At 44.4% G+C, this 25,203-nt stretch overlaps 1 protein-coding gene and 1 long non-coding RNA gene across 5 annotated transcripts; one reads left to right on the top strand and one right to left on the bottom strand.

Moving 5' to 3' along the window:
- Positions 1–359: 359 nt before the first annotated feature.
- Positions 360–15,366, top strand: LOC123997366 (calcium homeostasis endoplasmic reticulum protein-like). Of its 3 annotated transcripts, none has more exons than XM_046301511.1 (18): positions 360–535; positions 4,318–4,491; positions 4,759–4,797; positions 5,494–5,657; positions 5,913–6,050; positions 6,278–6,429; positions 6,622–6,733; positions 8,760–8,849; positions 9,080–9,275; positions 9,541–9,701; positions 11,471–11,927; positions 12,143–12,393; positions 12,516–12,649; positions 12,735–12,821; positions 13,165–13,302; positions 13,506–13,661; positions 13,889–14,169; positions 14,304–15,366. In XM_046301511.1, exons 1-18 carry the CDS (start codon positions 511–513, stop codon positions 14,339–14,341), a joined length of 2,793 nt encoding a protein of 930 aa, XP_046157467.1. In that variant the 5' UTR covers positions 360–510; the 3' UTR covers positions 14,342–15,366. The 3 variants fall into 3 exon arrangements, with proteins under 3 accessions (XP_046157467.1, XP_046157466.1, XP_046157468.1); XM_046301510.1 differs by having other exon boundaries at positions 12,137–12,393; XM_046301512.1 differs by lacking the exon at positions 4,759–4,797 and having other exon boundaries at positions 12,137–12,393.
- Positions 15,367–21,054: 5,688 nt separating this feature from the next.
- LOC123997193 lies at positions 21,055–24,448 on the bottom strand. 2 transcript variants are annotated; one of them, XR_006832099.1, is made up of 4 exons: positions 23,877–24,448; positions 22,311–22,973; positions 21,864–22,231; positions 21,055–21,698 (listed from the first exon to the last, which is right to left on the bottom strand). It is a non-coding gene; the product is annotated as an uncharacterized LOC123997193 (long non-coding RNA). The 2 variants fall into 2 exon arrangements; XR_006832098.1 differs by lacking the exon at positions 22,311–22,973.
- Between the last annotated feature and the right edge of the window lie 755 nt (positions 24,449–25,203).

Below are 25,203 nucleotides of genomic sequence, written 5' to 3'. Positions count from 1 at the left end.
AAATACAAATCCACAGGATAGTGTGGTAGACTAGTTCCAATCAAATCAAATTGTATTCGTCACATGCGCCGAATACAACACATGTAGACTTTACCGTGAAACACTTGCTTATTAGCCCTTTCCCAATAATGTTGTTAAAAAGTTAAAAAAATGTGAGGCTATACACAAGAAATAGTTAAATGTAAATAGGAGTCATCATATTTTGGGATGGTGAAAAGTAGTGAATCATCATACCTAGTTTTAATGACGCTGAGGTTGGACTTACCTGTGTACTCTTTCAGTCCTCCCAGTGCTTGTTAAGACACTGGGGGACGCTGTAGCATGGTAGCTGCTTTCCTCTGGACAGTGGCGCCCTAAAGTCCTCGAAGTACTTCCGGTACCAGAGTATCTAACATTTTGTAATGCTGCTGTATTTTTTAACCACACAGCTAGGTAGAATTTTCACAAATTAATTCCCTCCGTGGGTCTTTAAGGTTTTTCGGTCTCGCTGTTACTTGATTGAAGACAAACATGGATATTCCTACAGCTCCTGAGGGTTTGTATCTTTCATTTTGATTAGCTATTAATGCTAATGTTACCTTGCTAAATTAGTTAGCATGCAAAACCCAGCTAGGCATATGATTGCCGTGACTGATGTAGAATAGTTTTTTTTAGTAGCTAGCTTTTATTAACTAATGAATGATTTAAAAACTAGCTCCCTAACCTTCATGGACAGTGTTTTTTTTAAACTACATAGCTAGCTGGCGTCGATAGTATAATCGCGCATGCGTCGATTTAGCCTGGAGAATCCGACATTGAATTGCATATAATACAGCGTTCAAACCAACTGGGAACTCGGAAACATACGAGGTCAAATCAGGACGTCAGTGATTTTCAGGTCGGAGTTTCCAGTTGTTTTGAATGCGGCATTATTGCATTGGATTCAACGTTGTGCATGAATTAGCCTTTGTATCAGGAAATGTCCCTCTTACGAGATCTACAAGCCAGAATGTTGAATATAATAAAACATGTGGGCTCCCGAGTGTCGCAGCAGTCTAAGGCACTGCATCTCAGTGCTAGAGGCGTCACTAGTTCGATTCCCGACTGTATCACAACCGGCCGTGGTTGGGAGTCCTATAGGGCGGAGCACAATTGGCCCAGCGTCATCCGGGTTTGGCCAGGTGTGCCTTTATTGTAAATAATAATTGTTCTTAACTGACTTGTTAAATAAAAAAATACACACTTTATTATTTTTTTATTAACTTATTCAGGGCAGCCAAATTGAGACCAGGTTCTCATTCCCAATGGTGCCTTGTGGTACAAACGTTTTCTCAAACTGGGAGAAAAATTTACATTACAAATAAAATAAGAAAAATGATTTAACACAACAGTTTAAACAAATAAACCACTACAATCAATCGAAGCAACTGCAATCCTCAATTAATTAATTCAACACCAGAGTCCTAAACTGTCCTAGCGGCACCAGGGAATCAAGATGCAAGGAATTGTGTAGGTTATTACAACAATTGGTGGCACTAAAAATGAAAGGAGGATTTACCTAAATTCGTCGAGACCAGAGTGACCAATCCTGTGAGTAGGTTTGGTAGCTCATTCTGTTCCACGTTAGCAACGAAGTTTGATAAGTTGGTAGCTTGTGTAGTAGAGCTTTGTAAACAAAACGGGAATAATGAAGTGATCTATTGGACTTTAATGAGGACCAGCCAACCTTGTGATACATGATGCAGTGATGAGTATTAAAACTTTCACCTGTGATAAAGCGAAGTGCGGCTTCCAAAAGTTTAAGAGTACTTGCTGCTGCAATCTGGTCAAAAGTGTCACCATATTCAAGAACTGGCAGGAAAGTTGGCTGTACAATCTGCTTCCTGTTATTTAGGGAGAAGCAAGATCTATTTCTAAAAAATAATCCCACTTTATATTTTAGCTTTTTAACAAGCTAATCTATACAAGCTCATACATACATGCATGCATGCATACATACATACAGATGAGTCAACAGATCATTCTCAAACCACTTGCGAGATGCAGGTTTATTTCAGTCAAACTTTACTGATTGTCTGGGCGGCTGGTCCTTTTGCATGTAGTAATCTGAGACGATATATCCACAGGAAAGTATAAATACATCAACTTTTCAAAGCGCTGGTAGTGTGTTCAGATTCCCATCACCTGAAACGTGTGCAGAACCATGTAAACTCGAGCTCGGCAAGTATGCGTGCGTCTTGTGCATGTATTTTCATCTTGTGCACATGCCTCAGGTGATCTACCAGAACAGTCTACCCGTGCTTTGAAAAGTTGATGTAATTATACTTTACTCTAGATATACTGATGGGAGTCTATTAAGATGGCCCTGTTATGCATAGTTTGTACCAAATGAAGCCATTTATATTTTACTAGGCAAGTCAGTTAAGAACAAATTCTTATTTACGATGACCGGCCAAACCCTACCCCGGCCAAACCCTAACCTGGACGACGCTGGGCCAATTGTGCGACACCCTATGGGACTCCCAATCATGGCCGGTTGTGATACAGCCTGTAATCGAACCAGGGTCTGTAGTGACGCCTCTAGCACTGAGATGCAGTGCCTTAAGACCGACGGGCGCCACTCAGGAGCCCTGAAATTCATGACTAATTATTGACCTTAATTCATCCACCAAGTACAAGGGTGGAGCGGAAACTCGGCCATTTGTGGAATGAGTTCGACATGTGGGGTAGAGGTGTTTAATATATAAACAAATCGCAACGCAATGGTGAGGTGAACAGTGTGATGGAATATTTTAAATAAAGGGTTCATTAATCATCGGCTTCCAAACTAATTCAAAGTTTTTTTTTATGCATCTAAAAAAAAAAGATGTTCATCAATGATCGTTTTCAAATCATTGACGTGTCCACTTCTTGAGCTTTGAATCCATAAACTAAAGGGTCCATCTGAACATATCCACCTGTGCTCAATGTGTGGTGTGTGCCGTTGTTACCATCTAACCATGCAGATTGACCCAATTCCATACACACACCTTTCAAACAGGATGTACAAAAGCTTGTGCTTAGCATCAAAACAGTGCAGGGCCCTAACAAACAGTAAAGGCTCCTTTCCTCTCCCCATTCCCCCTCCCTAACACGATTCCCCCCCCCCCCCCAGGTGTGCATTCACATCACTGAAAGGAAGGACCAATTTCATCTACAAAGGGACAGGAGTACAGAGCAGGGGAAAGGAAGGACACACAAACATAATACAACAAACCTCTCTTTCAGACACACACACTGACATGCACTCAAACAGTTAAAACAGTATAAGAGAACAAGCGGGCCGAACCATAGGTACTGTCTGCTTTGTTGCTGTTTGGTGATGAGGGAGAAAGTGTGTGGGGTGACAGTACCTCGGTTCAGTGCTTGGTTTAGGGAAGGGGGGTCCTGCGGGTGATTAAATTCATATCCTGAACCGGGCTGCCTCCCGTGCATGAGTCGTCTGGCCCACTAAAGTGATTTGGGTTGGCACGCGGAGTAGGATTCAGTGTTTTCACATGCAAAAGTGATTGCTTTTGATAAAAACACTTTATATGCCTTGCCAATGCAAACCAGTTATATTTTTTGTTGACGTCAACAACCGAGCAGTGCAGATTTTTGTTTGATTTGAGCAAGGCGTTGGTCCCATAGGAAACAATGACCAACACTTTGGTTCCTACCCTGTCACAATAACTCCACCCTGACATTTTCATTCATTGTCATGTCAAACATTTTATTCAAAGTACCCAATATTATATTCCAATTATTTAATTAGACTAGTTTACCCAAGTGTTTTGATCTAAATCGCAAGTCAAAATGACCTTTTATTGTCCTCATTACCTGTGTAATGGTCATGCAGTTTAATCATCATCTTGATATGCCACACCTGTCGGATGGATTATCTTGGCAAAAGAGAAATGCTCACTAACAGGAATGTTAACACATTTGTGCACAACATTTTTGAGAAATAAGCTTTTTGTGCATATGGAACAATTCTGGGATATTTTATTTCAGCTCATGAAACATGGGACCAGCGTTTTTATATTTTCGTTCAGTGTAGTAAAATACGGTATACCGCCCAGCCCTAGCGTCGATGTTGTCCCTCGTGTACGATTACTTTTCTGCCCACCTTGACACAGTTACCTTGCACAGTACGTAAAGAGGGGTGCCCCAGGTTTCAGGGTCTCATAATAACCTGATCAAGATTGCTTTGCTTTAAATTATGTGCCGAGTTAGCTAACTTAACAATAATATAACCCCTAAATGGATGTCAAGCTGTCAGAAATCATGTGACTCACCAAAAAGTTTCTCTCTCCACAGATCAAGAGCTGAAAAATGTCATTGACAAACTGGCCCAGTTTGTGGCTCGAAATGGCCCCGAGTTTGAGAAGATGACAATGGAGAAACAGAAGGACAATCCCAAATTCTCTTTTCTGTTTGGTGGGGACTTCTTCACCTATTACCGGTGCAAGCTTGCTATGGAACACCACCAACGTATGTAGTTCAGATAGCTATCAATTCAACTTGTCTCATCTTAGATTCCAATGCCAACAGTCTTTAATTTTTTTTATCCCATTTTGCAGCAGGTTTGGAACACAACCACCACGTGCAGATATTGTAGCCTAACTTGTGACATCTGCTCGCGTTTTCATTCATTGCAGGAAGAAGACCAGACCTGAATTTATTTCTATATAATAGATAGGCTATATCTGTGGCTGTTTGTATGCCACTGTATTGTAATGTGTGCTTCTCCCCACGTAGATCCTACTACCCACGAGTGTGAGGAGTATAAATTGGAAGGTATTTACTGGGATGATAGAAGTCCCAACTTGCACATTTTACTCGACATTCATCTGGTGTTTTTGCATCACCGGTGCTTGAAGGCTTTGTTTTTGTATTGTTTATCATGTTTGTATTTTTCAATCATGATCATTTTAAAATGGAGGATACCCCGACTACTGGTGTAGATCGTATTCCTTCTATTTTCGTTATTGTCTAAAACATTCTTGTTTTAGATTTTTTTCAACCACAGTTCAAGTTTGGACTTTGCAAGGCCTAAGTATGTCAGTTTGCTAAGAGTTTTTGATTTTCTTGATGCTTGTTGATATCAAATGCAGATTTGTTTTTGTTCGTTGCGTGTGATTCTATGCTGCTGCAAAGTTTGACTTAAAAATCCACATGCTCTCCTGTTACAAAATTAGGTTTCAGAGATACTGCAAAATGCTTCATGGTTTTTCGATCTCAATTCCTTTGAAGTATAAAGCAATTGAGTACAAATGAAGATGAGGACATTCCTTTCATGAAGCTAGTTGCATGTAAAATGCCCTTGTTTTATAGTACTAGCTTTTCTTTTAAGGAATTTTATTTCATTGTTTTTTTTTAGGCCACCTTGTCAAGTACCTGTGCAAATGACAAAGCATCGAGAGTACAATGAAAATGTTTTCTTTATCATGCTTTTTATCCTTTAATCACTGACATTTTGGCCTTATTTTGCAGATCTTTATAATCCACCCGGTAAGGAAGTCCCAGATGTCCCTCCGCCAATCACGATCCTGGCTCCGCCCCCCATTGCCCCTGCCACGCCCTCTCTGGATGAACTCATCCAGCAGAGCCAATGGAATCTGCAGCAGCAAGAACAGCACCTGCTCACTCTCAGACAGGTACGGGTCACCGTACCCCAGGGTCAGTCAGTCTTGATTAGTTGAGGCAGATATGTTAGTGCTGAGCTGGTGCAAAAACCTGCACACACTGGCCCTCCAATGTCACAGACTGACCATCGCTACCATATCCTATATTCTCTGGTCATAAAATGTGCGCGACAGAATACACAAAGTTTCCAAGCAAATACATTTTACAGCTGCTGTTTATTTCCCTAGATGTCCAGACTGAAATGGTTGTCATTTGTTTGATTCCAGGAGCAAGTGACGGCAGCCATAGCTCTGGCCATGGAGCAGCAGACCCAGAAACTGCTAGCGGAGACTCAGCAGGACATCTCTGAATTTGACAACCTGCTGCAGCCCATCATTGACACCTGCACTAAAGACGCCATCTCGGTACGTTCATGAATTTGTCATGACTTTCATGACGACATGAACAATAGATGAACTGGAGAATGCTCTGGTAGTCAGTTGTATGTTTCTCTCCGGTTCCTTCTGTAGAAAGGTTTGTGGTCATACGCACATCTTCATAAACAGGGCTAATAAAGAACACTAGTATAGATCAACAAGGCCCGCACAGTGTTAAAGTTCCCAGTCCGAAACGGGTCTTTATTTCCTCCCAGGCTGGTAAGAACTGGATGTTCAACAACGCCAAGGGCCCGCTGCACTGCGAGCTGATGTGCTCACACCTCCGGAACCGCATCACAGCTGATGCAGCCCACTTCGAACTCCGCCTTCACCTCATCTATCTCACCAATGATGTCCTCCATCACTGGTAGAAGCATGATGAAAATTAGGCTTTGTTTTTACTCTCAGAATGCCACACATACACCGACTGCGCTTCTTTCATATTGTATTTTAAACTCCTCAAACAAAACTAACTTGCTTGCTCTCGATAATGGAAGTAATTATGTCATGCATTGTATTCGTGGTTAGTTAAGTGAACCTTGTCTTGTTGTCCCACCAGTCAGAGGAAGCAGCAGAGGGACCTGCTGGCAGCGCTGCAGAAGGTGGTGGTGCCCATCTACTGCACCAGCTTCCTGGCTGTAGAGGAGGACAAGCAGCAGAAGGTTACGCGGGTAAGTGGACTGCCTGTTCAATGGAGACATTGTTCCATATAAACTCAGCAAAAGAAAGAAACGTCCCTTTTTCAGGACTCTGTCTTTCAAAGATAATTTGTAAAAATCCAAATAACTTCACAGATCTTCATTGTAAAGGGTTTAAACACTGTTTCCCATGCTTGTTCAATGAACCATAAACAATTAATGAACATGTACCTGTGGAACAGTCGTTAAGACACTAACAGCTTACAGACGGTAGGCAATTAAGGTCACAGTTATGAAAACTTAGGACACTAAAGAGGCCTTTCTACTGACTATGAAAAAAACAGAAAGAAAGATGCTCAGGGTCCCTGCTCATCTGTGTGAATGTGCTTTAGGCGTGCTGCAAGGAGGCATGAGAACTGCAGATATGGCCTGGGCAATAAATTGCAATGTCGGTACTGTGAGATGCCTAAGACGGCGCTACAGGGAGACAGGACGGACAGCTGATTCTCCTTGCAGTGGCAGACCACGTGTAACAACACCTGCACAGGATCAGTAAATCCGAACATCACACCTGCGGGACAGGTACAGGATGGCAACAATTGCCTGAGTTGCACCAGGAACTTCATCAGAGCTCAGACTGTCCGCAATAAGCTGAGAGAGGCTGGACTGTTGTTGGCCTGTTGTAAGGCAGGTCCTCACCAGACATCAATGGCAACAACATCGCCTATGGGCACAAACCTACCGTCGCTGGACCAGACAGGACTGGCAAAAAGTGCTCTTCACTGACGAGTTGCGGTTTTGTCTCACCAGGGGTGACGGTCGGATTCGCGTTCATCGTCGAAGGAATAAGCTTTACGCCGAGGCCTGTACTCTTGAGTGGGATCGATTTGGAGGTGGAGAGTCCGTCATGGTCTGGGGCGGTGTGTCACAGCATCATCGGACTGTGCTTGTTGTCATTGCAGGCAATCTCAACGCTGTGCGTTACAGGGAAGACATCCTCCTCCCTCATGTGGTACCTGACATGTCAAGATGACATCATCCTGACATGACCCTCCAGTATGACAATGCCACCAGCCATACTGCTCATTGTGTGTGTGATTTCATGCAAGACAGGAATGTCAGTGTTCTGCCATGGCCAGCGACGAGCCCGGATCACAATCCCATTGACCTGTTGGATCGGAGGGTGAGGGCTAGGGCCATTCCCCCCCGGAAATGTCCGGGAACTTGCAGGGGCCTTGGTGGAAGAGTGGGGTAACTTATTTTTACCCCCTTTTTCTCCCCAATTTCGTGGAATCCAATTGTTAGTAGTCAGTCCTGTTTCATCGCTACAACTCCCATAGGGGCTCGGGAGAGACGTAGGTCGATAGTCCGAAACACAACCCAACCAAGCCGCACTGCTTCTTAACACAGCGTGCATCCAACCCGGAAGCCAGCCGCACCAATGTGTCGGAGGAAACACCGTACACCTAGCGACCTGCTCAGCGTGCACTGCGCCTGGCCCGCCACAGGAGTCGCTAGTGTGCGATGAGACAAGGATATCCCTACCGGCCAAACCCTCCTTAACCCGGATGACGCTGGGCCAATTGTGCGTCGCCCCATGCACCCCCCAGTCGCGGCCGGCCACGACAGAGCCTGGGCTCGAACCGAGAGTCTCTGGTGGCACAGCTAGCACTGCGATACAGTGCCTTAGACTTCTGCTCCACCCGGGAGGCCTGTGGGGTAACTTCTTACAGCAAGAAATGGCAAATCTGGTGCAGTCCACGAGGAGATGCACTGCAGTACTTAATGCAGCTGGTGGCCACACCAGATACTGACTGTTACTTTTGATTTTGACCTCCTTTGTTCACATTATTCCATTTCTGTTAGTCAAATGTCTGTGGAACTTGTTCAGTTTATGTCTTAGTTGTTGAATCCTGTGTTCATAAAAATATTTACACATGTTAAAAGTTTTCTGAAAATAAACACAGTTGACAGTGAGAGACCGTTTCTTTTTTTGTTGCTGAGTTTAGATGTTGCCTGTGGTCTGAATGACACCCTCTGTTTCTCGTTTCTCTCACAGCTCCTGCAGCTCTGGGAAAAGAATGGCTACTTCGATGAGGTGACGATCCAGCAATTACAGAGTCCAGCTGTGGGCCTGGGCCAGTATCAGGTGAGGACTGAGGCTAGTGGCATAGTAAAGTGAAATACTGCAAGTCGGCTGACCATTAAAAGGATTGGACTTTGAGGTCAACCACATATACACGTCCTACCCCATACCCCTAGTTCCATCAAAATAGAATAACGTTTATTTTTTTTAATTGAATCGACTTACCATGGCTAGGCCAGTCATTACTCGAGTGTTCTCTGTATAACACTAGCGGTGGCCCTCCCCTCTCCCAGGCCTCTCTGATCACAGAGTACGCTGCGGTGGTGCAGCCTGTTCAGCTGGCCTTCCAGCAGCAGATCCAGACCCTGAAGACTCAGCACGAGGAGTTTGTGGCCAACCTGACGGTGCAGCAGACTGCAGCAGCCGCAGCAGCAGTGAGCCAGCTAGCTGTAGCAGAGCCCGACGTCAAGGCAGTCACCACTCAGCCTGGTGAGGGGAGAGAGAAACATGCTCACGCACACACCCGCATAAACACTTTCGTTTGCATGTTGATAAGGCTGTTGGTCTGTCAGCAAAACATCACTGTAGAGATGCAGGTGACTGGTTTGATTGGACTTTTTAGTCTGTCTCTCTTGCATACAGACCCACACACACTAAGCAATTCATGTTATTTCGTTTACATGTTGATTATATATCTTTAGCCATATTTACCCTTTAACCAAATATCCTTCTCTCTGTCTTGTGGCGTCGACAGGAGAGGTAAAGGCATCCATGTCTGGCCCTCCTGGTGATTATGACGGAGCCCCGCCCAGATCAGACCCCGGTGCTAACAACACTGGCCACTCTGATAACTCCTCCTCCAAACCCTGGTTCGACCCACAACACATGCCTGGAGGCTGGAACCCCAATCAGCCTGTAAGCTGGTCCTACTGTGTTGTTTATATGCACTGTGTCACTCTTCCCTTTTTATAATGTACAACTCTCAAACTGATATAAGGAATAGTCTGTTGATATATAGTGCCAGTCTAAAGTTTGGACACCTACACATTCCAGGGTTTTTCTTTATTTGTACTATTTCCTACATTGTAGAATAATTGTAAAGACATAAAAACTATGAAATAACACATGGAATTAAATCAAAATGTATTTTATATTTGAGTTTGTTCAAAGTAGCCACCCTTTGTCTTGATGACAGCTTCGCACACTCTTGGCATTCTCTCATCCAGCTTTATGAGGTAGTCACCTGGAATGCATTTCAAGTAACAGGTGTGCCTTGTTAAAAGTACTTTTGTGGAATTTCTTTCCTTAATGCGTTTGAGCCAATCAGTTGTGTTGTGTCATGGTAAGGTGGTATACAGAAGATAGCCCTATTTGCTAAAAGATCATTTTCATATTATGGCAAGAACAGCTCAAATAAACAGAGAGAAACAACAGTCTATAATTACTTTTAAGACATGGAGGTCAGTCAATATGGAGATTTTCAAGAACTTAAAAAGTTTCTTCAAGTGCAGTCGCAAGAACCATCAAGCGCTATGATGACACTGGCTCTCATGAAGACCGCCACAGGAAAGGAAGACCCAGAGTTACCTCTGCTGCAGAGGATAAGTTTATTAGTGTTAACTGCACCAGATTGCAGCCCAGATAAATGCTTCAGAGTTGAAGTAAGACGCATCTCAACAACTGTTCAGAGGAAACTGCGTGAATCAGGCCTTCATGGTCAAATTGCTGCAACAACAAAAAAACACCAATAAGAAGAAGAGACTTGCTTGGGCCAAGAAACACGAGCAATGGACAATAGACCGGTGGAAATCTGTATTTTGGTCTGATGAGTCCAAATTTGAGATTTTTGGTTCCAACCGCCGTGTCTTGGTGAGGCACAGAGTACGGTGAACGGATGATCTCTGCATGTGTGGTTCCCACTCTGGAGCATGGAAGAGATGGTGTAATGGTATTGGGGGTGTTTTACTAGTGACACTGTCTGTGATTCATTTAGAATTCAAGGAACACTTAACCAGCATGGCTACCACAGCATTCTGCAGCGATACGCCATCCCATCTGGTTTGTGCTTAGTGGGACTACATTTGTTTGTCAACAGGACAATGACCCAACACACCTCCAGACTGTGTTAGGGATATTTTACCAAGAAGGAGGGTGATGGAGTGCTGTATCCGATGACCTGGCCTCCACAATTCCCCAACCTCAACCCAATTGAGATGGTTTGGGATGAGTTGGACCCGCAGAGTGAATTGAAATCAGCCAACAAGTGCTCAGCATATTTGGGAACTGTTTGAAGACTGTTGGAAAAGCATTCCAGGTGAAGCTGGTTGAGAGAATGCTAAGAGTGTGCAAAACTGTCAAGGCAAAGGGTGGCTACTTTAAAGAATCTAAAATATATTTTGATTTGTTTAACAACTTTTTGGTTACTACATGATTCCATGTGTTATTTCGTCGTTTTGTGGTCTTCACTATAATTCTACAATGTAGCATCGTTAGGTGTTAACTTTTTACTGGTATTGTATTTACAGGTTTACTGTTTTCATAGGAACTACAGTCAATCTGTTCAACTATCTATCAAATCAGTCCTATGCAAACAAACTGAGTTGATGGATGAGTGAGTGGTGAAGGTACGGTAACATGGAAGATGAGTGTCCGTTTAAACACCCGTTATTTTTGTCCCCTGTCAGCCTCCGTTTGACCCTACCCAGGCGCCCCCGCCTTGCCCGCCCTGGAACAGCCACGAAGGCATGTGGAACGAACAGAGGGGGGACCCCAGCTGGAGCGGAGGCCCTCCAAGGGGGGAGGGCGGTCCCTGGAGCGGAGGGGGAGGACAGAACGAGCCCCCTCCCAACTGGAGTGGTCAGTACGACCAGCCCCCCTGGAGCAACCAGGGACCTGACCAGCCCCCCTGGGGCCAGCGAGAGCCCCCATTCCCTCGCATGCAGAGGCCTCCCCACTTCAGAGGGCCCTTCCCGCCCCACCAGCAAGGGCCCCCTCCCTTCAACCAGCCGCCCCCGCCTCCCCACAACTTCGGCCGGTTTCCTCCACGCTTCATGCAGGATGACTTCCCACCCAGACACCACTTTGAGAGGCCACCCTACCCTCCACACCGCTTTGACTACCCACAGGGAGACTTTCCCGGAGGTAAGAATCCAGGACAGGTTCCACCATGGGAGCTCATTATTCACTGTTTAACTTTTCTATGACTATTGTATAAGCACCCTTCTGGCTGATTTTCCTGACCACCATCCATAGTGACAGTACACATATCGATTTACATGATCATTTGGGACTGACCGTTCTATCTAAAACATGTAATTTAACTGAGTCGCTCCCCTTGCCCCTGCGTGTTGACCAAGACATGGGCCCCCCGCCCCACCACCACCCCAGCCAGAGGATCCCTCCTCCGGGCATGGGGGGAGGAGAGCACCCTCCCTGGGGGGGTAACCAGCACCCTGACTTTGGCCCCCCGCCCCACGGCTTCAACGGACATTCCCCCCATATGAGGCAGCGGCTGTCCCCGGCTCACGTCAACCAGGACGACCCCAGCCTGGTCCCCAACGTCCCTTACTTCGACCTGCCCGCCGGACTCATGGCCCCACTAGTCAAAGTGAGTAGCACGGGATGAAGATGTCTATTGCTTTTCAAGGCTACATTTTCCACATCTCACTGTATTTCTCGGGCCCCAGTGATTTTAAACGGTTGTTTTTCCACCTGTTTTATATGCGTAAGCTTGAAGACCATGAATACAAAGCCTTGGATCCCAAAGACATCCGCCTTCCTCCCCCCATGCCACCAAGTGATCGCCTGCTCGCTGCTGTGGAGGCCTTCTACAGCCCTCCATCCCATGATAGACCCAGGAACAGGTAAAACACAAACATTTTCGCTTTATGTGCTTGAGTGATCAATGCAATGTTTGCTCTATTGATTGCAATGTCTTTTGTTGGTCAGTGAGGGCTGGGAACAGAACGGCCTGTATGAGTTCTTCAGAGCCAAGATGAGAGCCAGGAGGAAAAAGGGCCAGGAGAAACACAACAGGTGAGACCGTCTGCCTGCTAACCAGCCTTATGTCTCGCACACACACACACACACACACACACACACACACACACACACACACACACACACACACACACACACACACACACACACACACACACACACACACACACACACACACACACACACACACATTTCATAGACTTATCTGTAGTAGAAGGAGACTTTAGGTACCACTTAACCTAAAAAATAAATGTGCCTTTTTGAAATCCACAGGCAAAATACAAATGCTTTGTTAGTCTGGCTCTCTGTTTCCCATCTGTAAGTACTATATGAGAGATGAGTGCTCTAACGAAGTGTGTGTTCTCTCTGTCTCTCCCAGTGCCCACGGGGGTAGTCGTTCACACAGCCGTTCTCGTAGTCGGGGCCGCTCCTCATCTCGTTCCAGCTCCAGCTCCTCCAAGTCCTCCCGCTCCTCCTCGCGGTCCCGCTCTCGCTCCTACTCCAGGTCACGCTCCAGGTACACGCAGATGGGATTCTTCCTGATTTGAACAGGAATTGCAGATTTAGTCAGGAATACTATCAGATACGCCTGTACGATACAGTGGAGATGTATTGGTAGACCGTTTTCCTCATTTGGTTGGCGGTTAGGTGGTGTTAAGTAACACTGTGGAGTGAACGTCAAGTTTGACGGATCATGTTGTTTATCTTTCCCCTCCACAGGAGCAGGAGCCGATCCAGGTCGTCCCGCAGTCGCTCTCGTTCCAGGTCTCGCTCCAGATCTCGCTCTCCTGACAAGAGACGGCTAGAGAAGCCCGGACATGCCTCTGCCCCCGCCCCCGCCATCGCCTCCCAGAAGTCCCGTAGCCCCTCCCCCCCGTAAGTCCCTCATCTCGGTGTGCAATGTATCCTGCTCTTAACACATCATATCGCCTCTGGCATATTGCTTACAAATTGGTGCATATCATAGGAATAGGGGCTTGGGGAGGGTCGAGACCGTAACTATGCCATTGACATAATGGAGACAGTCACTATCACATTGAACATTTTAAAGCAGAGCATTGAAGGCTGTAGATTACTGAATGTATTGGTTGTGATCTCCACAGCACTAATTCTGGGCTTGGAGCAGCCCCTTCTATCCTGCCTCCAGACAGCAGGCTGGGAGAGGAGAACAAGGGCCATCAACTGCTCATGAAAATGGGCTGGAGTGGTTCAGGGGGGCTTGGTGCGAAGGAGCAGGGCATCCAGGACCCCATCAAGGGGGGAGAACTCCGGGACAAGTGGGACCAGTATAAAGGAGTGGGGGTGTCACTGGACGACCCTTATGAGAACTACCGCAGGAACAAGAGTTACAATTTTGTAGCTCGCATGAAAGCAAGGGAGGAAGGTAGGAATTTATCAAGTGATCTCTGTAGGTCTTTTTGAAAATATTGCAATGAAATTCTGACATTGTGGACAGGTGTATTTGTAGGTGATATGACAAACTAAAATGTATAAATAACCAATGTGTGTTTATTTCAGTGAATCGGGAACCACAGGAGCCCCCTCCCGCTGAATGACGTGCATCGTAAAGCAAGCAACCCCTACCCAGAACACACCTCTTCATAATTAGTTGTTTGTACAGAATAATGGTTTTAACCGTATGTTTCCCTCTATCCGTTTGCAAAATACCAGAAAGTTGGGGTCCTTTTTAGTTTTAATGTTGCTTTTCTTGTGGAACTTGTTCATGTATTCTTCTCATGTTCCAGGATCAAGTCATCAAGACTTGGAGATGGACAGAAATAATATTGTGTTGCTCTTTTGAAACAAAAAGAAAATCCCACAAAACATAGGAGTGCACATGGAATCAATGGCATGTCAGCTATAATTGTGAATCAGTTTACCCTGTACTAACCACATTACCTGGCTACCTAAACTCCTTGCTCCGGACAAATGCTCCGCCCACGGTCGTTAGTTTCTTCTCTGCTATGAAGTGTGCTGAACGATAGAGCAGCGGAAGAATGAAGTTTAAGTCATCAGGCAACTAACCACATACTGTAGAGAAATAAAGCATTTTAAATACTTGTTTTGAAATTCTGTTTGGATAAATGCACTCACAATTAGTTAACCTCAACCTAGATAAGAAAATAATTCTCTGAGAAATTTCATATCCTCATTGATCTGTATAAAATTTGAAACAAGGTCGGATCATGACGTCATTGATCTTCAGGTCATAGCTCTAGAAAGAGGCCGGATTTACTATTCCTAGTTGGATGACCTTTCCCAGTCGGAGCTCGTTTATTCACGACTTCCCAGCTGTCTTGAACTCACTGAAGTCTCAGTGCCGAGTTAAGTTGTTTTGAGTGCGGCACAAATCATGCTTCAGTGACAGCATGGCCAATGTTGAATGTTTAGAATTTTTAACTTGGAAAAGAGCCCCTTAATCACAGATTTGGGACCTCTGTCACTGATTCCTTCCAAACCAGTCATTGTTGAATTTGCGATTTCCAACTTGTGTAATGTTGATGTCCAATTGCCGATGAGCACCGATGTTTTATCTATAACTTCTCTTCATATGACAAGGATTAAAAATGATTTGCCAGTAGATTGTTGACTTGATTCATGATGACTGCTGGCCCAGATTATGAAAGTTTGACATGATCAGTCCAATCAAAGCTACTGTACATATAACTTGATATGTCATTTTATCTGTGGCCAATGACCTTAAGCCTTTGTGGATGGGCTCTTCTAATGTAACTATGGCAGCACCCAAAGGGCTAGATTTTTCGGGGTCTAGCCTTAGACTTGGGGTGACATAGCATCCCTATGAGTGTCAGAACACTGAGCCAATCACAGTGCAAGCTCCATATTTTTTTCAGGCTTGACCCACCACCACAGAATGCACTGAGCTAGGCTGAAACCTGCATTTTGGAGCTGCCTTACTCAAGAAAACAGGAGACCATGTTTGTATGTGTCTTTATTAGCTCAATGATATATATATTTTTTACATTGTTTGCAAACATATGTGAGACACTATTAATGCCAAAATAGGGGTGCTCAAAACGGGGGTCGCCACTGATACGTCTATAGAAAGTATGACCCATTTGAATAGATTGTCCTTTTTGATCTAGGTAATTTCCCAAGCCCCAACACATTACATGTTTTTAATAGAGAATGGTAAAGTATCCATATATTCTCAGTGTCAGATGTAGTGGAGCTCCATCATTTCCTGAAGAATCTCCTCCAAGGCCGACTCCGTGGTCAGTTTGGGAGGCTTGTGACAGCCAATGAACTACAACAAATCAATCCCACTACAAATCTAGTCAATTCAGGAAAAGTGGAAAAACTCTGAAAATGTCCATTTTTGTCTTGGATCATGATGACTACAAATGCACAGAAGTGTGAACACAATTGGGTCCACAGCAAATATGGTCGACAGTCCCTCAGATAAGAGTGACAAGGAGCGGCGTTTGACTATCAATTATTCCTTCAGTACTTCACGAGTGTGTAGCGATTAATTTATGATTGGGCATTAGAGTAGCCTACCTCCTTGGTGTCCTCCAGGGTGGTGTATGTGTAGTCTGCAGGGAGTGGAGGGGCGGCTGGTCTGGACAAAGTGGTGAGAGCCAGCTGCTGCCTCAGCATGTTGAGTGCAAACACAGCAGGGCTGTATGCACTGAGGGCCGGGGATGAGAGAGACAATAGAGGTGTGGCCAGTAGGACGAAGAGCTGAGCCTTTCCTATTTAGATAAGAGATTATGCTTCAGGCATTGTGTTAAACAATGGTGACCATGAGGTCACCAAAACCAATGATGTATACTGAAAACAAATATAAATGCAACGTGCAACAATTTCTAAGATTTTACTGAGTTACAGATCATATAAGGAAATCAGTCAATTGAAATACACTAATTAGGCCCTAATCTATGGATTTCACATGACTGGGCAGGGGTACAGCCATAGGTGGGTCTGGGAGTGCATAGGCCAACCCACTGGGGAGCCAGGCCCAGCCAATCAGGATGAGTTTTTCCCCACAAAAGAGATTTATTAAAGACAGAAATACTCCTCAGCCCCCACCACCTTTAGGTGATCCCGCAGGTGATGAAGCCAGATGTGGAGTTCCTGACCTGACGTGGATACATGTGGTCTGCAGTTGTGAGGCCAGTTGGATGTACTGCCAAATTCTTTTAAAACGACATGGTTACACGTTGTTATGATAGAGAAATTAACATTAAATTATCTGGTGGACATTCCTGCAGTCAACATGCCAAATGCACACTCCCTCAAAACCTGACACATCTGTGGCATTGTGTTGTGACAAAACTGCACATTTTATGCCTTTTATTGTCCCCAGCACAAGGTGCACCTGTGTAATGAGCAAGTTGTTTAATCAGCTTCTTGATATGCCACACCTGTCAGGTGGATGGATTATCTTGGTGAAGGAGAAACGCTCACTAACAGGGACCTAAACAAATTTATGCCCAACATTTGAGAGGAATAAGCTTTTTGTGCCTATGGAAAATTTCTGGGATTGTTTTTTTCATCTCATGTAACATGGGTCCAACAGTTTACATGTTGGATTTATGTTTTTGTTCAGTGTATAGAAACCCTGGATTGCTGATGCTGTGTATTGGCCAATGACGGCCTTTGAAGCCACTGACTCCCCAGAAGGAGACCTCCATAGGAATGATTGGAATTCTATAGTACGTCAATTCAATGTTTCAAGGACAAAATTACATGCATTTATGGAAAATGGTTTATATATTTTTTCATTTTTTATTTGAGTTTATTTATTTTTACAGGGACAGTGCACATTAATCAACGTTTCATCAAAAGTGCCGGTTTTAGCTCATTTTCAACCGCAGTCCCTAGGCAGGTTATTAAAAACAATTACAATATAGACAATAGCAACATAGGACAAGCAAGACGTATCATACAGACAGAGCAACATAGAACAAAAGGCAGAAAGACAAAATTCATAAAAGCAACAGTGTTTCCACACCTCACAAGCTACAGACAACAGATAACAGACAACCATGTTCGCAAATCTGATTGACCTTTAGCCATGTCTTCAAGCATTTTGTGAAAGTGTGATATATGGTGCAGTTATGTGTGTCTGATGGCAGTGTATTCCAGGCAGAGAAAACTGATTTACTAAAGGTGCTTTTCCTTAAGGGAACTATACAGTCACCTCTCATGGCAGGTTGTGGATCTGCTGCCATATGTTTGGGTTTTCTGTTTAACAGAAATACTGAGTGGAGGGGGAGCCAGGCCATTTAGGATCTTGAATACAAGACATGCGTCAGTGTATTGCATTAGATTTTCCCAACTCAGGAGCTCATGCTTTCTGAGGATGTAACAGTGATGATGGCTATTGGGCTTCCTATCAAGCACTTTGAGAGCCTGTTTGTAGACAGACTGAATAGGTCTTAATGTTGTACAGCAAGCTTGGGCCCAACTAGTCAAGCAGTATGTTAAGTGGGGGAGTATCATAGATTTGAAGTAAAGTTTTGCTACCTCTGTAGTCAAACAATTTCGTATAAATCGGAAATTAGCTAGGTTGAATTTGGTTATTTGAATTACTTTTTTCACATGCTTTTTAAAAGAGGTTGGAATAAAGTATGATGCCAAGGTACTTAAAATCAGATACCACCTGGAGCTTCTCCCCTGACACATAGACATCTGGCTCAGTAGCATCTGTTGCCCTCTTTGTGAAGAACATGCAAACAGTTTTTTTCACATTGAGATGCAAACACGAGTCACTGAGCCTCTTTGTAACCTGGACCATTACAGTAGTGAGTTCTTGTGCAGCTTGTTGTTTGCTCTTTGCATGCACATATATCACTGTATCATCTGCATACATTTGAATTTCAGACCCAGTACAGACAGAGGGCAGATCATTAATGTACAGGCTGAACAGGAGGGGCCCCAGTATTGACCCTTGGGGCACACCCACAGCATAGCTAAGAGTGGGTGACAGCTCATTCTCACTCTGACACACCGAGTTCTGCCTTCAAGGTATGATTTCATTCATCTCAAGGCATCAGGGGAAAAGTTGAACTTGGACAATTTTGTGATGAGAATCTCATGGTTAACAGTATCAAAAGCCTTCCTTAGGTTCAGAAACACAGCCCCATCAACACCCCCTTTGTCCATCTTGGACTTGGACACATTTTCCAGAAGAAAGCAGTTGGCCGTATCTGTGGAGAGTTTGCCCTGAAGCCAAACTGCATGGAGTGGAATGTGAAGGGGCTGTTGTTGAGGTGGGCAATCAGTTGTTCTGCTACACACTTTTCAAAAACCTTTGACACCACATGTAGTATACTAATGGGCCTGTAGTTACTCACGTCAGCAGGGTCGCCTGATTTAAAGATGGCCGTTATTATGGCCGACTTCTATACCCTTGGAAACACCCAGAGACAAATAGATGTGTTGGTAATAGTAATGGGGCCTTAGTAATGGGGCCAATGAGTGACTCTTTGTAGTTTTTAAGAAAGGTAGAGTCCAGCCCAAACACATCTTTGGCTTTAGAGTTCTTTAGTGAGATAATCACCTTGTTCACCTTTGACTCAGAAACCTCCCTTATGATGAAGACAGGTTGAGCATCATTTACTAGCACTGATCCCAAGATACCAGTGGAGGGGTTCTGTGTCAGTACCCTGACAGAGTCAATAAAGTAGGAATTGAAGGCTATTGCTATTTCGACTGCATCCTGTGTTGGATTGTTATTCACCATGATTTCTAGTCTTTTTGCAGTGTTACTATGGTAACTGTTAACTTTTTTAGATTCTCCGAGATCAGTTTAGAATTTCCCTTTGCTTCACCAATTATGTTAATAAAAAAGTTTGCCTTGGCCTGTCTGATTTCTTTCAACACCTTATTTCTCAACATGGTAAACCTACGTCTGTCATGCTCTAATTTGGATCTTAGAGCTATTTTTAGAGCATAATCTCATTCTTACAATCAATTTCCTGATTTCTCCATTTAGCCAAGGAAGAGTTCTCTTTTGGCCAGGTTTGGATTTGATTTTCTTTAGGAAACTATTTATTGTAGTCTGGATTGTGGATAGAAAAACTTGACTATCAGCTTCCACGTCTGTATAGGACAAGAGATCATTCCAGTTAATTCCCCTAATTGCATTTTCAAAATAGCTTAATTCACTCTTAGGTATTCTTAGTTGATCCGGCTTTCTAACAGTAGAGAGGTTAAACCTGCTCTTAGCTTTCTGGCTATAAGTGTCAGATTATGATCAGATAGCCCAGTAACCATATTGAATGATTTATGGTTAGCTCGCATAATATAACTTAAAAGTATGCATTAAGGTGTCTGTAATAGTATGCATGTGGCAAAAACAAATGTAGATATTAGATGCATTTCTATCGCTCCCTTTAAAAAAATTACAATGGTGGGGGAGTGCCAAGATGGTATAGGCACAGTGGCTTCAAAACAGCGCCACCTGTCAATCATCTAGTGTATATATAAATCACTGGTTGAAACAGTGCATCAACTACTGTAGCATAAAATCCCAAAACTACTTTAGAAGTTTGAGGCTCAACTGAGGAATTTTATTATATGGGTTTATTGTTGTTTTTTTATGAGCGAGAATTCTGCCTCTATCATCTGAACCGTGGCTGTAAAGACACACCCTCCACGGGCTCTGCACTGACTCGCCATGGGTTAGATCCACATAGGCCATCCCAACCGCTGGCCCTTGGGCTGCCATACCTACACAGACAGGGGAATGACAGACGGGTAGACATGTATAAATTACACTGACTAAAATGCAAATGTTTTTCTTTGTTGCAAATGTTACTGTACTTAGTTAGTGGACAAACCGGTGGACCAGGTGAAGGCCAGTCCGTCTGGTTGGGTCTGCATCTCGGACAAGGTGAAGGCCAGTCCGTCTGGTTGGGTCTGCATCTCGGACAAGGTGAAGGCCAGTCCGTCTGGTTGGGTCTGCATCTCGGACAAGGTGAAGGCCAGTCAGTCTGGTTGGGTCTGCATCTCGGACAAGGTGAAGGCCAGTCCGTCTGGTTGGGTCTGCATCTCGGACAAGGTGAAGGCCAGTCCGTCTGGTTGGGTCTGCATCTCGGACAAGGTGAAGGCCAGTCAGTCTGGTTGGGTCTGCATCTCGGACAAGGTGAAGGCCAGTCAGTCTGGTTGGGTCTGGCCAGTCCGTCTGGTTGGGTCTGCATCTCGGACAAGGTGAAGGCCAGTCCGTCTGGTTGGGTCTGCATCTCGGACAAGGTGAAGGCCAGTCCGTCTGGTTGGGTCTGCCAGTCCGTCTGGTTGGGTCTGCATCTCGAACAAGGTGAAGGCCAGTCCGTCTGGTTGGGTCTGCATCTCAGACAAGGTGAAGGCCAGTCCGTCTGGTTGGGTCTACATCTCAGACAAGGTGAAGGCCAGTCCGTCTGGTTGGGTCTGCATCTCGGACAAGGTGAAGGCCAGTCAGTCTGGTTGGGTCTGCACTGGGGCCTCTCTCACACACCTGGGCGAGTGTCTCTTCAAAACTTGAGACGGCATGATAGTTTCAGCCACAGAGTGGGAGCGAGATGACCTGGAATAGAAAGCCCTGCTGCCACGGAATGAATCAGCGATTTTACTGTAGTCTGTGGTTGATGTGGGACTGATTGTCCTTCTCTGAGACACTGGAGTACTTGTCGCTCCAAGATGTGTCTGAGACGCTGTAGTCCATGACCTCGCTGACCTCCCAACGCATCTTTGTCCCCGTCTCTGTCTCCCAGGTGCTCGGAGATCTCGCTGACACTACTCCGGTCTGTTTCAGTCTTTATCTCACTCTCTTCTGATGGGATCCTCTCCTCACACCTCCAGTACCACTGGCTGTCATTATCACACACTTTTTTTCTTTTTTTTTCTCCGACATTCCAAGCGTGACCGGTGCGAGGTCGTCCAGTGTCATAATATTAATGTTGAATTCTGCAGAGAAAACATGACTTCATGAATCAACTGGACTGAGTAAATTATATCAAAAACACTCGCTCTGGTTAACTAGCACTCAAAACATTTTCTTGAAGAAAGTTTCTCATTTCGCATTGCTTTTCACTACAACTCTACAGACATTCGACAAATGACCTGGCTTACCATCAGAGACTCCACTTCTCTCACTGACGCTCCGCCAGAGCGTCCAGGGCCTCAGGGAAGAGCTCGACCAGGGAGCACATCTCACTGAGGGGTGACACTGAGGAACGGGAGGGTTTGAGGTGCCTGGCCCGTGGGGATCCCTGACTGCCTGGGGAGGGGGCGTAGGGGGGATAGGGTGATGGAGCGAGGACTACTGAGGCACTGCGGATGGAGAGAAAAGGACTGCGCTGGTCCAGGACTCGGCTGGAGAAGCGACTGGGTGATCCGCTGCACGGAGGAGAGGGTGGAGAGCGGGACTGGGCTCTGACTGAAGATGATCGGTCTGCCAGTGGAGGTGACGGGGAAACCTGGCTGCTTTGGATGAACAACTGTGGAATATAAGAAAAAGGACAGATGGGTGGTTAGATTACACATTGCTGGTACTAAATTGCTACTATTGTGAGCTACCTTTCTAGTTGTCATCTGTGAAGATTCTCTTGCTTCTTTGTGCAGGCTATACTCTGGCGACTCAAAAGAGCCCCCCAGGAGTTTCCTCATATCCTCCTCATCACTGTCCAGAGTCACACCTCTACCGGCCACCCTTATTGAAGTACCGGGTTTGGAACTACCCTATGGCGTGGCATCAAGATCCAGGCCTTTCTCCTTAGGCGCTACAGCAGGTGATACATGCTGTGTCTCTTACATGTCTCTTCTTCAGGAAGCGTTTCCCCTTCATGCTGAGGTCACTGCTGGACTGGGCAGGCAGGGGCTTCTCCTTCTCCTGGGGGGCTGTTGGTAATACGCCTATCAGCCAACAGCGCTGGTCCGTCCCTGGCCTGTTGACGATTTCGGATGCGGTTTTCTATGACATCCAGTCGGCTCAGGGCCGCGCTCTGTGATGTGGACTCGACTGACTGTCTGAGTCCAGCTCAGGGCTGGAGGTTGGCTGGTAGCTGCAGCAGGTGGAGGGAGAACCTGCTCCCCCCACCCCCTCGAAAGCCCTCTGGTGGTGGGTCATTCCTCCGCAGCTTTTTGTTGATGACGTCATTGGGTTGGTCACTCACCGAGTCCTCTAAGGATAACAATAGGTCTCTCAGGTCCTGGAATGGGGTTTGTCTGGCTTATTGTTATCTTGGGGAGAGAACAATAATGTCAAACATTCTGTGTATACTTTCTGGCCACGATTCTTGGATTTTGGCGTAGGTAGCTAAATTACCAAGCATTGAGTGTATTAAGTGGTGGACTTTTGGTTGTCCTTTTGGCCACATTTGAATCAAATAAAATTGTATTTGTCACATGCGCCGAATACAACAGCTGTAGATCTGACTTTTTTACAGAACTGAAAAAGCGTGTGCGAGCAAGGAGGCCTACAAACCTGACTCAGTTACACCAGCTCTGTCGGGAGGAATGGGACAAAATTCACCCAAATTATTGTGGGAAGCTTGTGGAAGGAAACCCAAAACGTTTGACCCAAGTTAAACAATTTAAAGGCAATGCTACCCAATACTAATTGAGTGTATGTAAACCTCTGATGCACTGGGAATGTGATGAAAGAAATAAAAGCTGAAATAAATCATTCAATTTAAAAAAAAATCTCTACTATTATTCTGACATTTCACATTCTTAAAGTACAGTGGTGATCCTTTCTGATCTAAGACAGGGAATTCTTACTATGATTAAATGTCAGGAATTGTGAAAAACTGAGTTTAAATGTATTTGGCTAAGGTATATATAGGTATATATATATATATATATGTATACCCGGTTCTACTAGCTAACTATTCAATAATACATTTTGTCTGCTAATCATTTTAGTTGTTGTTCATCGTTTTGATCATATAATAAATGCATGAGTCGAGAGTTTTGGAAACATCAAAGCTATGCTTATCGTGGCAGTTTTAAAAAATCCAGTAAATTAGCTACTTAGCCTACTAAGAAGCCTAAATGTACAGTACACTGGTCAGCTAGAGCGCTCTGTTGCAACGTCATGTAGACTACAACACGTACACAATTGCGCAGTTACAATGTATCCACCTGATTAGATGTATCCGTTTTGAGATGAACCTTGTAGCAATTACACTGTGTCCAACTTCGCCGTAAACGGAGACCCTCATACCCATGGGACTAGTCGTGGTTTACCAGAGGGATAATTGGGCCCAAAATCTGTCTTCTCCAGCAGGTGGCGATTTTTGTATGGAGGTCAAAGAGTGTCGAATTTGATATAACACTTTATATCGGAGTTGGGCCTGGTCGTCACTAGTTACCACAGCCATAAAGTCAGAAACACGCCAGTTTCTATCGTTTCTCTTAATAAAATTTGATTTTAAACCTAATCTTAACCAGTGCTAAACTTATGCCTAACCTTAAATCAAAACCAAAAACCACATTTTTGTTTTCATTCATTTTTACGATAGGCCAAGCCAATTTGGACTTTGTGGCTGTGGAAACTGTTGTGCCTGTTGTTTACACGCGTGTCTTCCCTCTCCTTGGCTGGAATGGTGCCACCTGATCTTGCCTCCTCCCGACTGCCTTTCATTTTTTAATACATTATTTCATATACATTTCATTGTTAGAGCGGCCCCTAGAGTATCTGGTCAAAATAATGGGTCATCTGTACGCGTCGACACGTTCTACGGAAACCTGCATGGAAAACGTCATCTTTGAGAAACGGCAGTTAATTTTTCTTAATTATTATTTATTTATTAACAGTAACATGCAAAACATAAACATAAGCAGCCAGAGGGATTCCACAAATAAATTAGAAAAATGAAAAAATAATCCATATTATATCAATTCAAATACAGACATATAGCGAATACATTTTTTTTACATTTTGTTTTGTATACGTTTTAAAGTCTCTAAATCGTTTTCCAAATCAGATTTTTTTTTAATTAATAAAAGAAAAGGGTCTTTTTCTTCATAAATTGCGTGCGTTCTTTCTCCTCGCCTCGCCCATTAGAGGGGAAGGTTAGAGGGGCGGGACCTCTGACTTTTGTGTTTAAGAAGGGGGCGAGGAGAGAGGATACGAGGATGCAATTGAGATTATCCCTATGGAGTCATGACGTCTTGAGTTTTATGGTTAGTGACCAAGAAATCCTTTATTGTGTAACATGATTTCGTGGTGTGTGTCAACCTTGAGCAAGGGTGTATGATGATCAATTTACTTAATTGCGGTGTGGAAAGTTGTGTTTTATTAGGATTTTAGGGAAACATTTGGACATAATGCACATTTGAATAATCACACTTGGTTCCAAAAATAAATTAATGTTCATCCACAATCTTACAAATTTCCACAAAATAAAACAATATTTTCTGTCCACAATCATTGCTCCTCGCAAATTCAGAGATATGATTTCAAATA

The sequence above is a fragment of the Oncorhynchus gorbuscha genome, linkage group LG15 (genome assembly GCF_021184085.1).
Source record: "Oncorhynchus gorbuscha isolate QuinsamMale2020 ecotype Even-year linkage group LG15, OgorEven_v1.0, whole genome shotgun sequence".
NCBI classification, from domain to species: domain Eukaryota; kingdom Metazoa; phylum Chordata; class Actinopteri; order Salmoniformes; family Salmonidae; genus Oncorhynchus; species Oncorhynchus gorbuscha.
This window is presented reverse-complemented; position numbering and strand designations above follow the sequence as displayed.

What these genes read in the sequence shown, in the direction of transcription:
- LOC123997366 (XM_046301510.1), top strand. Translation starts at nt 511, where the DNA reads ATGGATATTCCTACAGCTCCTGAGG. An exon ending in CATGATAGACCCAGGAACAG is followed by an intron (nt 12,650 to 12,734) that starts GTAAAACACAAA and finishes TTTGTTGGTCAG; the next exon opens with TGAGGGCTGGGAACAGAACG. An exon ending in GGCCAGGAGAAACACAACAG is followed by an intron (nt 12,822 to 13,164) that starts GTGAGACCGTCT and finishes TGTCTCTCCCAG; the next exon opens with TGCCCACGGGGGTAGTCGTT.